This window comes from Perognathus longimembris, chromosome 1 (assembly GCF_023159225.1).
Source record: "Perognathus longimembris pacificus isolate PPM17 chromosome 1, ASM2315922v1, whole genome shotgun sequence".
NCBI classification, from domain to species: Eukaryota; Metazoa; Chordata; class Mammalia; order Rodentia; family Heteromyidae; genus Perognathus; species Perognathus longimembris.
Window position 1 is genome coordinate 13,434,440 of NC_063161.1, and position 12,869 is coordinate 13,447,308.

At 47.4% G+C, this 12,869-nt stretch overlaps 1 protein-coding gene across 2 annotated transcripts in view; it reads left to right on the forward strand.

Annotated features, from left to right (window-relative positions):
* The window catches only part of C1H12orf73 (chromosome 1 C12orf73 homolog), a 16,191-nt gene extending 5,487 nt beyond the window's left edge, over positions 1 to 10,704 (forward strand). Inside the window, exons 2-4 of one of the 2 annotated variants that reach the window (XM_048356984.1) lie at positions 992 to 998; positions 5,241 to 5,358; positions 10,594 to 10,704. In XM_048356984.1, the coding sequence (XP_048212941.1) occupies positions 5,251 to 5,358; positions 10,594 to 10,689 (204 nt within the window). In that variant the 5' untranslated portion in view covers positions 992 to 998; positions 5,241 to 5,250 and the 3' untranslated portion in view covers positions 10,690 to 10,704. Of the gene's footprint in view, positions 1 to 991; positions 999 to 4,948; positions 5,070 to 5,235; positions 5,359 to 10,593 lie in introns of those variants that run through there. The other variant, XM_048356975.1, reaches the window with a different exon arrangement.
* The last annotated feature ends 2,165 nt before the right edge of the window (positions 10,705 to 12,869 follow it).

The window sequence follows — 12,869 nt, forward strand, 5'->3', positions numbered from 1 at the left end:
GTACCATGGTGGGCTCCGCAGGATCCTTGAAGTCTTAATACCTGATGTGATTCCAGCATCCTTACTTAGGTTCTTACAAGCCCTCCTGACCTCGCAGCCCCTGGGGTTTTCTTTTCATTAGTTCTCAATGCTCAGGGCAAGATTTATGAAGTCACAGGCACACCTTGGGAAGAGGCAATGTGGAGCCAGAATGACTCCATTTTGAGGCAGCTCCATTTTTGCTGTTTGTTCAAACTATGAGTAACCCAGAGCCCACCCCAATTCCAAGAACTGCTGACTTATTTGTGCTGAAACTGCTAAACCATAAATCACTGGGACACAACAAAGCCATTTTGAAGTCAGGCCCCACTTTGTACTATAGCTGACTTCAGACTCACATAAATTCTAGGAAATGACTACACCAACCTGAGATAAGCAGGCCCTGTGAGCAAACCCAGGCCACCAATTATCCCTGCTAGCAGAACAAGCTTATTAGGGCCCAGCCGGTCAAGAAACTCCCTGCTTAACTCTAATGGCCTGGGAATGCTTAACTCTAACCACCCCGAAATGTCTCTAGCCCTGAGCCAATCAGATTTGTATCCGTATCCTAATCTGCTTGAACACCTGGTTGCTGTAACTTTGTGATTTTTTGCCTTTATAAGCCCTGTGAAAGTTCAGCTCAGGGCCTTCCTCCTAACCTCCGCTGCGGTCGGTGTGTAGGACGAGGCCCGAGCTACAGCTCACCTGAATAAAGCCTTGCTTTTGCATTTTGGAACATCTGGCTCTTGGTGGTCCTCTTGGTGGTCTTCTCACGACATGGGCATAACAGTTGGGGGTTCATCCCGGATCCCCAAGGACCCCCGAGACCCCAGACCCCGAAGGTAAGAAACAGTGCTGTTCATTCTGTGTGTCTGTGTTCGCGTGTCCCGTACTTTTGTTTTCTGTTTTGGCCGGCTGCCTGAGTCTGAATCTGGGTAGTAAAGAGCTAGCCGAAGCGGATGCGCTTGTGCAGCAGCCCTGGGGGGCCTGGAAGACCCCCCAGACCCTCAGGGAGTTTCCCACTACCAACCTGAAGGAACTGACCGGGAATGCCTTCTGACAGGCACCCGCCCAGTCCACTCTGTATTTGGGGTTGTCTGGCTCACTCCTAGAGGAGCGGGAGACAGCGAGCCTCAAGACTGTGTGGTCTGCCCCCTCACAGGGGCAGGAGAGGCACAGTCAAACCTGTAAGCCGCGGCTCTCTGAAAAGTCTGTAAGTGTTGTCTCAGTGTTCCACTGAGTATCCCACTTTCGATCTAGGGTGGTACCCGAAGGGACTTTTGATTTGGATACAATTCTTAAAGTTGAAAACTATGTTTTTAAACCTAGGGTAGGGCACCCCTACCAAATTCCCTACATAGTCACCTGGAGAGAGTTGGTAGATAACTCCTCGGGACCCCTTCGTGGGTCCGTCCTTTCTTACCGCCCCCCCCCCCAAAGTCCTCCACAGTCTTTTCACAGGTATTCGTTCAGAAATGGAAAAAGGAAGACGGTGAAGAAGACAAGCCCCCTGTACTCCAGGGGAGCTCCGAGGAAGATGAGATCTCCCCTCCACCCTATGCTCTCTTGTATCCACCCTTGCCAGCTCCGGACGAGGAGGCGCCAGCCCCAAGCCCAGTCCCCCAGCCGCCTGCGGAGGCAGATACAGGGCCGGCACGAGCCACCTGCAAGTGGTGGGAGTTGACCCTGAGTACCTCAATGGCCCTCCCCTTGCGACCGGCAGGACCTGTGGATGCAGACGAGCATCAGCCCCTCCAGTACTGGCCGTTCACCACTAGCGATCTTTACAATTGGCAAACACAAAATGCCCCCTACTCTGAGAAACCCCAACACCTAATTAACCTTCTTGAGACTGTTCTCTTTACTCACCAGCCCACTTGGGATGATTGCAGCCAGCTGTTGCAGGTTCTGTTTACCACCGAGGAGTGCAACCGAATTAAGGAGGCTGCTCAGAAGTTGGTGCTTGGACCAACAAGGGCACCTATCACTGACCCCGCTCTTATTGCAGCCTACTTTCCTGAGACCAGACCGAACTGGGACTACAACATGGCTGAAGGTAGGGAGCGACTCCTTGTCTATCGCCAGACTCTGTTGGCGGGTCTCAAGGCGGCGGCTCGCCGACCTACGAATATGGCTAAGGTTTATGATATTAAACAAGAGATAGATGAGAGTCCGGCTGCATACCTAGAGTGCCTCATGGAGGCCTTTTGCCAGTATACTCCATATGATTTGGAAACTGAGGAGTCAGCTCAGATGATGATGTTTGCGTTTATAAATCAGGCAGCACCAGACATGAAGCGAAAGTTACAGTCTTTAGAGAGATTAGGGGAAAGAAATGTAAGGGAACTAGTGGCAGTGGTGGAAAAAGTTTATAATGAGAGACAGAGGAACAGAGACAGGAAAGAAGAGACAGAGAAAAGTTGCTAGAAAGAGCAAGGAGAGATAAAACGACAGGAAGAAAACCTAGCCTGGATCTTAGAGCAACAGCAAGCACAGCACAGAAAGGACCTTAAGGTCCATTGCCCAGCAAGGGCCCTCTAGACCCTTCAAGCCAAGGCAACCCCCTCCAGACACAGAACAGGGAGAAAGGCCCAGGCTAGGAGTAGGCAGAAATCAGTGTGCCTACTGCAAGGAAGAAGGCCATTGGATTAAAGATTGCCCAAATAAGAAGAAGCCAGTCACCTTTATGGTAGACACGGGAGCTGAAAACTCCGTTCTGCTGGCTCCCAAAGGGCTGATGTCCTCAAAAATCACGTAGGTCCAAGGGGCTACTGGCACCAAATGCTACTCGTGGACTACCTGGAGATCTGTGGACTTAGGAATGGGACGGGTAACCCATTCATTTCTAGTCATTCCAGAGTGCCCCTACCCACTATTAGGCAGAGACTTGCTATCCAAAATGAAAGCCCAAATTCAGTTCTCAGAAGCAGAGGCCACTGTTCTAAGCTCCAAAGGGAAGAAGCCTATTAGCATTTTGGTAACCAGTGATCTGGGCGAAGAATATAGATTGCACCAAAAGCTCCCAGAGCAAAACCCAGAATACAGAGGTGGCTCCAGAAGGTTCCCCAAGCTTGGGCAGAGACTTGGGGAATGGGACTGGCAAAGCATAAACCCCCTGTCTTCGTTGAACTGAAGGCAGGGGTGGATCCTGTTAAAGTGCACCAGTATCCCATGTCCCTAGAGGCCAGAAAAGGCATCACTCCACACATTCGTAAACTGCTGGAGGTAGGTGTCCTCAAGCCCATACGATCTGCATGGAACACGCCTCTGCTGCCTGTCAGGAAACCAAACTCCAATGATTACCAGCTTGTACAAGATTTGAGAGAAGTAAATAAGAGGGTGATGGACATACATCCTACTGTTCCCAATCCATATACTTTGCTAAGCTCCTTGCCTCCGGATCGAGTTTGGTACACAGTACTAGACCTTAAAGTTGCTTCTTTCAGCCTTCCCCTGGCCCCTCAGAGTCAGGCTTATTTCGCCTTTGAGTGGCACGACCCGGACATTGGACTCAGTGGTCAATTGACTTGGACCAGACTGCCTCAGGGGTTTAAGAACTCCCCGACTATCTTTGACCAGGCCCTGCATGAGGACCTGGGTGAGTACCGGGTCAACAACCCCGAAATCAGTCTTTTGCAGTATGTGCATGACTTGCTAATCGCAGCCAAAAGCAAAGATGCATGCCAAAAAGGAACTGCTCGCCTTCTGCAGACCCTGGGCACCTTGGGCTATTGGGCATCAATATTGGGCATCAGCCACAAAGGCCCAGATCTGCCAGCAGGAGGTACTGTACTTGGGGTATGTTCTCAAGGAAGGCCAACGGTGGCTATCTCAAGCCCGAAAGGAGACTGTGCTTAAAATCCCAGTCCCCCAATCGGCCAGGCAAGTTAGAGAATTTCCGGGGACAGCTGGATTCTGCCGCCTGTGGATTCCTGGGTTTGCAGAAATAGCTAAGCCTCTATACGAGGCCACTAAAGATAATCAGAACTTCACCTGGAATGAGGAAAGGCAACATCCCTTTGGGACTCTCAAAAAGCAGCTTCTGGAGGCCTCTGCTCTAGGCCTCCCGGATGTGAGTAAGCCTTTTCTCCTGTTCGTGGATGAACATGGGGGAATAGAGAAGGGTGTGCTAACTCAGCCCATAGGGCCTTGGAGGAGACCTGTGGCCTATCTGTCAAAGAAGCTAGACCCTGAAAGGGTTCTATGTGGTAGACTCAGGCCACACAGCTCAGCCTGGCTTTACAAAAAAGAAAGCATGCGGGATTATGGGAAGAGCTGTTGGGATGCAAAGACATTGGCCCCGGAAAGGGTGAAGAAGCTATATCCAGTTCCACAGGCTTCCATCCCAACCCTGTCTCTCAGCCGCCTAGCGCCTGCTCGCTCTGCTTGTGAGCCTGGCCCCATAGAGAAGAGTCTTTCAAGCTTTATAAAAGTGTCTCGAGCCGGTGCCGGTGGCTTGCGCCGGTCATCTAGCTCCTCTGGGAGGCTGAGATCGGACGGTCGCGATTCAAAGCTAGCCTGGGCAGTCAGACGCTTTCCACTCTAACCACCCCAGACGCCGGAAGTAGAGTGGCCGAGTTCGAAACCCACCTCTCCTAAAAGTGCCGAACACGTGAGATTTGTGCAAGAGGACAAATGTCGCTGTAGTAAGAACCCGGCACCTCATCCCCCAGGGAGGCCCAGCGCGACAGCAAGGGAACAAAGACAAGGAACCACGAACGTGGGAGAGGGGAGCCGAGCCATAAAGAGTGCAGCACTCCTCCTAGACGCACTTCCGTCCGGGTCACGTGAGTGCGCCGCCGCCGCCGCGCGTGTAGTCCTCCGCTTATCCCCTCCGGCGAGGTGCCTGGTCCTCTCAGCCTTTCCGGTCCGGTACACTCTTGTTCCGCTCCCGCTGCGGAGCGCACTTCCGCCGGAATTGGGAGAGAGCGGCTCCCCAGCGCGGGTGCTTCCTGGAGGTCGAGTCCTCCGCGCCCGCGGGGCCGGGGTGGCGGGGAGGGGGCCCCGGTTCTGCACGCGGAGCGCCCCTCACTGACCGATCAAGGCCCTAAGGTTGCACTTTGGCCCCTGCCAACCGTCCGTCCTCTCAGTGACCTCGTGTCATTGCCGAGAAGACAGGCCTCCATGCGCGGGGGGTAGGAGAGTACCCCGAACCCCTACAGGTGTGCGGCGGATCGTGGGCCTAGAACCTTCTAACACTGCCGCTTTTCGCTCCCCGCCGACCCTTCCACTATGCCCGCGGGCGTGTCCTGGCCCAGTTATCTGAAAATGGTGGTGGCCAGCCTCCTGACCATGTGCGCCGGTGCCCAAGTGGTGCACAGGTACTACCGGCCCGACCTGGTGAGTGCGCGGGACGAGCGAAGGCGCCACGGCGCTCAGCTGGTGGGGAGAGCGGCACGGGGCGTCCGCCCTCCCTAAGACCCCGGTGTCGGCCTCCCCTGGTCTCTAAGCAGTGTATGCCTCCACAGCATGGCCACTACCCACCTCTGGCCTGTCTCCCACCTTTCCCCACCCTCATCCCTCTTGCTTGCAGCATCTCCAAACGCGTCAAACTGAATCCTACCTCAGCCGTAGTTCTTTCTGGCATGCTGTTTGCTTTCTGGTCTTCCAGATTTCAGATCTTTGCTCTCAGGTATCACCTCCAGCTGTGAGGGTTCTTTGGCCGGCTAGCTCTCAAATGATTTTTGCTTTTGTTGTTGTTTATCCAGTACTGGAACTTGAACTCGGGGCTTCGGTGTTGCCCCTCAGCTTTTTCCTCTCAAGGCTGGCACTCTACTGCTTGAGCCACAGCTTCACTTTCCACTTCTCAGCTTTTTGGTGGTTAATTGGAGATAAAAGCCCCGATTGGTTTTGAATCTTGATCCTTATATATCAGCCTCTTGAGGAGCTAGGATTACAGGCGTGAACTACCGGTAAATAGCCCACATGATTCATAATTCCTCTTAAATCCGTCATTTCCATGGAGCCTGTGTCACAATTTGAAGGTTTTTGTTTTGTTTTTTAATGTTTGCTTGAATTGAATGCAAACTCCAGGATAGGAATGTCTTTGTCTTGCTTCACTTCTCAGTCACTTAGAGCATAAATATTTGGAGAATGAAGAGCGTGTGAATGTGGGCATTCGGAAGAAATTTAACTTAATGGTAATAATTTCTGCCTTCATTGAATTGGGAACTGAGAATTAGAAGTGCTTTTCGGGGTGTTCAGTTCTGTGGGGGAAGTGGAGACTAAACTGTATAGTGCAAGTAATCGCCCAACAGTGTCAGGTGTTACAGCATGGGCAGCAGTTTAAGCATTCCGCCTGGACAAGTTAACAAACATGTGTTGCAATTAATCATACGTTATTGTCACTACAACTTTGGAGGTGTTTATCCCTGTCTCCAAGTGAGGAATCTGAGGTTTACAAGAGTGAAAATAATTTTTCAACATCAGAGCTTCATGAGGCATTTCTTTAAGGATCTAAAGCCTAAGCTTTCTGTTGGGTGTTTTCTTCTTTTTTTTCTCCTGTTAATTAAATAATACCCACACTTGTAAATCATCCAAATTGAAATTCAGGAGTGTGGAGTGGAAACTTGTAACCCTCTTTCTCTTGTGTAGTCCCCACTACTACAACGTTTGTGGAGTTTTGTTCCACATGTGTAGGAGGTCACATATACGTGTCTCTACAACTTAATTTGTTTTGTTCACATTGATGTGCATAGTCCCTCCTGCTCCTCCTGCTCCTCCTCCTCCTCCTGCTCCTCTTCCTCCTCCTCCTCTTCCTCCTCCTCTTCCTCCTCCTCCTCGCTCCTCGTCTTCCTCCCTCCTTCCCCCCCCCCTTTTTGGTGCCAGTACTGGGGCTTGAACTCAGGACTTAGCTTTTTCACTCAAGTCTAGTTGAGGCACACCTCACCTCCAGTTCCAGCTTTTTTGGTGGTTAATTGGAGATGAGTTTTTTAGACCCCTTGCTCTGATTGGCTTCCAGTTATGATCCTCAGATCTTAGCCTACTGAGTAGCTAGAATGATAAGCATGAGCCATTAATATCTGGCAGATCTTTCTTCTTTTTAATCATTTTATAGTTGTTTGTTTTGTCTGTGTGTGTATGTCCTGGTCTTGAACTCAGGGTTCAGGTGCTGCCCCTGGAGCTATTTTGTACTGTACCACTTGAGCCACAGCTCTGCTTTTGGCTTTTTGGAGATAAGAGTTTCATGGACTTAGCTACCTTAAGTCATACGCTGGCCTCAAAACATGATCCTCAGGGGCTGGGAATGTGGCCTAGTGGTAAAGTGCTTGACTCATATACATGAAGCCCTGGCTTTGATTCCTTAGCACCACATATATAGAAAAAGCCAGAAGTGGTGCTGTGGCTCAAGTGGTAGAGTGCTAGCTAGCCTTGAGCAAAAAGAAGCCAGGGACAGTGCTCAGGCCCTGAGTCCCAAGCCCCAGGACTGGCAAAAAAGCCCAAACAAACCAAAACATGATCCTCAGGTTTCAGCCTTCTGAGTAGCTAGGATTACAGGTGTGAGCCCCTGGTGCTTGGCTGTTTGTTTAATGTGGTACTGGGGATCAAACTCAGAGCCTTAAGCTTACAAGGCAAGTATTCTGCCACCTTGCTAAACCACAGCCCTATCATTGTGTGGTGTTTTGTAATATGACTCTTCCATAAATTACTTGCGCAATCCTTATTGACATTTAGGTTGTATGTAGTTTTTGTACAAACAGAAACACAACAGCACCCTTGCCACTTCAGACTGCTTTTTTAAGGATGAAGATCCTAGGACACTTAATGGAGACAAAAAGTGCTAAGAATTCTCCACAGAAATTCCTCTAGCTTAGGCAGGAAGAGCACTCAGCCCTTCAACACGGGAAAAAAATGCCTAGAATTTGATCCTGGGAAGTTGACTTTTTGATTCGCTGATCTCAGAATTGGAGTGTGCACCTACCTTTACTTTGGGGCAAGGCAGTCAAGTAAGGGCATATTCAGCTTGGTTGGGTGTTAATAATGACAGTCCAATACTTCCATAAGATACGAAGGGAAGGCCTGCTGGCTGGGTTTAGGATATTCTTTTACTAATATTTGAGAATGTAATCTTTTGCTGTTACTGAATGTAACCCATTGCTGTTACTGTTATAACAACTAGAAACTCCTTTATTTTTAGCAATAAAGACTTCCAGTCTGACAGAAAAGAGCGGAACATGATGGTAGCAAAGGTTCATGCTTAGTGCTGTTGTAAAGGAGAACTGTTGAGAAGGCTTTCTTCAAACTTGGGGCCAGTGGCTCATTCCTATAAATGGACCTACTCTGGAGGCTAAGACCTGTGAATCACAGTTTGAAGCCAGCCTGAAGTAAAGTCTGTGATACTTTTATCTCCAATTTTATCTGCAAAACGCTGAATATGGAGCTGTGGCTCAAGCAGTAGAGTACCAGTTTTGAATAAGCAAGAGTGCAGGACCCTGAATTCAAGCCCCAATACCAGTGCGCAGGCATGTGTGCACGCACACACACACACACACGAGAGAGACAAAGACAGAGACAGAGAGAGGAGGCTTTTTTCTAGTTGTCCAACCTGGCTCCTCAGTATAGCACAGGAAGAAATTTTACTTATATGGAAACTCAAGAGTCATAATTCCTTTCTCTTACCACTTCACTAACATTGACAGATTCCCTTGGATTATTCTGGAGAACTATAGGCTCATGCCTATAATCCTAGCTACTCAGGAGACTGAGATCTAAGGATTGTGGTTCGAAGCCAGCCTGGGCAGGAAAGTCCATGAGACTTATCTCCAATTAACCACCAGAAAACTGGAAGTGGCACTGTGGCTCAAGCAGTAGAGTGCTAGCCTTGAGCACAAAGAGGCTCAGGGATAGTGCCCAAGACCTACAAAAAGAACACACACACACACACACACACACACACACACACAGAAATATGTACACAGCTCGCCACTTCTTATCACTTCTTAGTGGTGCTATTGAGCACCATTAGGGCTCAACTCAACACAATCTGTCTTCTCCATAATTCTAGTAGCTTTCTGACATCTTCTGTCTTCCTCTGCTTTTCTGCAGTCTCTTCTCAACAAAGCTACCACTGCTACCTTTTTATGCTTGGGTCATCAGTTCATGTCACTCTTGTGTCTAGTGTCTTCCCATGTCAAAGTAAAAGCCACTGGAGACTTCATGCCCTGTGCCATTGTTTCCTAACCTCCTTTGAACAATTGGTATTTGTGTAACTAACAACCCTGCAGTATGAAGTTACACTTATGCCTCAGGTTCTCTGCATTTGGGATTCCATTGTCCTGAAACACTCCTACCTACCCACATAACTGCCTTCTCCCCCTTCATATCTGTTCAGAACTCATGGCATGTGAAAGATGCTCAGCTTCATTAACCATCAGTGAAATGCCACAGAGAGAGCTCACAGCAGACCCACCATGGTGGCGATAATAATCCAAGACATGTACTGCCAGGGACACAAAGAAACCGAAACTCTGTACCCTGCTGGTGGGAAAGCAAAATGGTGCAGTGCTTTGGGAACTAGCTGGCAAGGTCTCAGACAGGGTCCACCTATGACTCAGCAGTTGCGGGTTTCTATCTAGCAGTCGTGGAGAAACATGTCTGCACACCAACTTGTGGGAACGTGTACATGTTCACAGCTGCATTATTTAATAGAGGTGGGAACAGCCCAGATGTCCACTGGCTGAAGAATGCATATGTAAAAGGTGGTATATCTATACTATGGAATATTAACAAAGTACTGATACATGTGACAACACGGGATGGACCTTGAAAACAGTATGCTACATGAAAGGACCCGGTCACAAAGAACCATGTATGATTCCTTTTTATGAAATGGCCAGAATAGGCAAATCTGTAGTGATCTAAATAGGACTCTCTTGGACCCAGAGGCGGCGGCACTGCAAATGGGTATGGAGTTTCTTTTGAGAGAGGTGAGAAAATGTCCTGAAATTTATGATAGGCTCATAACTCCAAAAATACCAACTAAAAACCATTTGTGGTGTTTAAGCTCACACTTTGAATCATATATATACTGGGCCAGCCCTCTACCAGAGACATGTACCTAGCCCTGAATTGGACATGTTAAATAAGGAATGATGTATGAAAATTATATCTCAAATGATTACCAACAAAACCCCTTTGCCCTTCTTGACTAACTTTGTCCAGAGCAGGGATTTTGTATCTTATTTTTGCTCATTGTTTTGTGCATTGTACGTAGGAGGCACTTAATTTTTTTTTTTTAATAAGTGAATAGATTTCTATTAGATGTGCTAGGTACATGGTAGGAGTCAGCACTTAGGTCAGGAATGAGTTTCCAGATGTGGAAAGCCTTACTTGAGTTGGTGAGTCCATTTGAGCAGACTCTCCCTCTGTGAGCCCTGAGGAACCGGTGCATTGCCAGGAGGGTAGAGTTCTACATACAAGGCTGGAAAGGGATTTAGATCAACCAGGTTTTTTTGTTTTTTGTTGTTATTGAATAACAAGTGGGGGACTTTTTTTTAACTTGAAAATCCTTCAGATCACATTAGATTATAGTTTAAGAAAGCATTGATATTTGTGTTTTGTTTTGTGTTTTTGTAGACAATACCTGAAATTCCACCAAAGCCTGGAGAACTCAAAACAGAGCTATTGGGACTGAAAGAGAGACAACACAAACCTCAGGTCGCAGAGCAATAAAAACTGTGGAAATCAATGATGCCAAGAATTTTGTGAATGGAAGTCTTAAATATGTACTAAACATGACTTATTGTGTCAAACTACTTGTGGCTAAGCACCTAATGCTATGCTAATAGTGAATTGGTGCTTTGTCTATATTCACTGATTAGGTGAACTTTTCATTATGGTTTGACCAAAACGCCAAACTGCTTATTCTTAGCCTTTTGCATGTGGACTGGAAGATAGCTGGTATATCATGTAAGAGAGAGCATTTGCCATGTTTCCTTTCATTTTAGTTCTGGATTTTCTCCGAATTAGCTTGAGTATAATGGCAGATGGGAATTACAAACTTAAACATAGTTAAAAAAAAAGAATATATGGGACCTAAGTTAATATTTCTCTAAATATTGGAAGTACTTGTATTGAACTTTATTAAGTCAAATGTTCTCTTGGAGATGTGTCTAGAATATAACACTGATGTGATCTGCCAAAAATGCTGCAAAATTTGAGAAACTGCAGATTTGAGAAACCAAGTTCAAATTGGTATTTACTTTTTCTTAAATTACACACACACACACACACACACACACGGCAGGGCACTGGTGGCTCAGGAGACTGAGATCTGAAGTTCAAGGCCAGCCCAGGCAGGCAGGAAAGTTCATGAAACGCTTACCTCCAATTAACCACCAAAACACTGGAAATGGAGGTGTGGCTCAAGTGGTAGAACATAAGGTTTGGGCAAAAAAGCTAAAAAAAATAGTGTCCATACACCCTGAGTTCGAGCCCCTTAGTAAAACAGTAAAATAAAAAAAAAAGTACATATAAAATAACCTAAACATTTGGATGAGTGCTGTTAAGGGTTGAACTATTTACCTGTGAATGTGACCTTATTGGATCTTTATTACCATGGTTAACATGAGGTCATTAGGGTAGGCCTAGTCCTTTGTATGTTCATAAGAAGAGGCGTCATGAGAAGACAGAAGATAGACTCAGCAGGAACGCTGTGACAGCAGAGGCAGAGATGAGGAACAGCTACAAGCTGAGGGACATCAGGAAGGTCCCACCAGAAGCCAGAAGGAAGCAAGGAAAGGATTCTACCAAGAATACCTGCCTGGATTTCAAACAGGGCCTCCAGAACTGTGAGAATAAATTTCTGTTGTTTAAAGCCACCTAGTTGTGTTACTTTGTTATAACATCTGCTTTAGAAACCTAACATTTTAACCAGTTGGGCATTTTGGCACCCACCTATAATCTTAGCACTGGGGAGGTAGATGCAGGAAGATTGAGACATCTAGGCCAGCCTGTGCTATGAATCCCAGACCCTGTGTCTAAAAATTAAAGTGCTGGGCATGGGTGAGTCACACCTGTAATCCTAGCTACTTAGGAGGTGAAGACCTAAGGATCATGGTTTGAAGCCAGCCTGGGCAGAAAAGTCTGAGACTCACCTCCAGTCAACCACCAAAAAAGCTGCAAGCTGTATTGTGGCTCAATCGGTGGAAAAAATAAAGCAAGAAAACCCCCAAAGAAGGCAGTGGGGAAAGAGTAAAAGAGGAAGAAAGGGGAACAAGGTAATTTAGAATGAGTGCCTTTTGGCTGGTGGTGTTTTTCCATAGGAAGTTTTCCAGCGTAGTTTTTTGTTTTGTCGTTTGTTTTACTATGATCTTGTGCTGGAAACTTACCTTGTCTGGATAAATTTTATAAGTATATTAAGGTAATGCCATTAATTGAATCCGTTTTCTTGAAAAAGAAAGTTTTGGTTTGTGTGTGTGTGTGTGTGTGTGCGTGTGTGTGTGTGTAATGGGGCTTGAACTGGTGTTCTAACCACTTGAACCACATCTGGATTTTTGGGGGGTTAATAGGAGATAAGAGTCTTAGAGATGGGCTGGGAATGTGGCTTAGTGGTAGAGTGCTTGCCTAACATTCATGAAGCCCTGGATTCCTCAGTATCACATAAACAGAAAAGGCCAGAAGTGGTTATGTGGCTCTAATGGTAGAGCCTTGAGCAAAAGAAGCTCAGGAACAGGGCCTGGGGATATGGCCTAGTGGCAAGCGTGCCTGCCTCATATACATGAGGCCCTGGTTTCGATTCCCCAGCACCACATATACAGAAAACGGCCAGAAGTGGCGCTGTGGCTCAAGTGGCAGAGTGCTAGCCTTGAGCAAAAAGAAGCCAGGGACAGTGCTCAGGCCCTGAGTTCAAG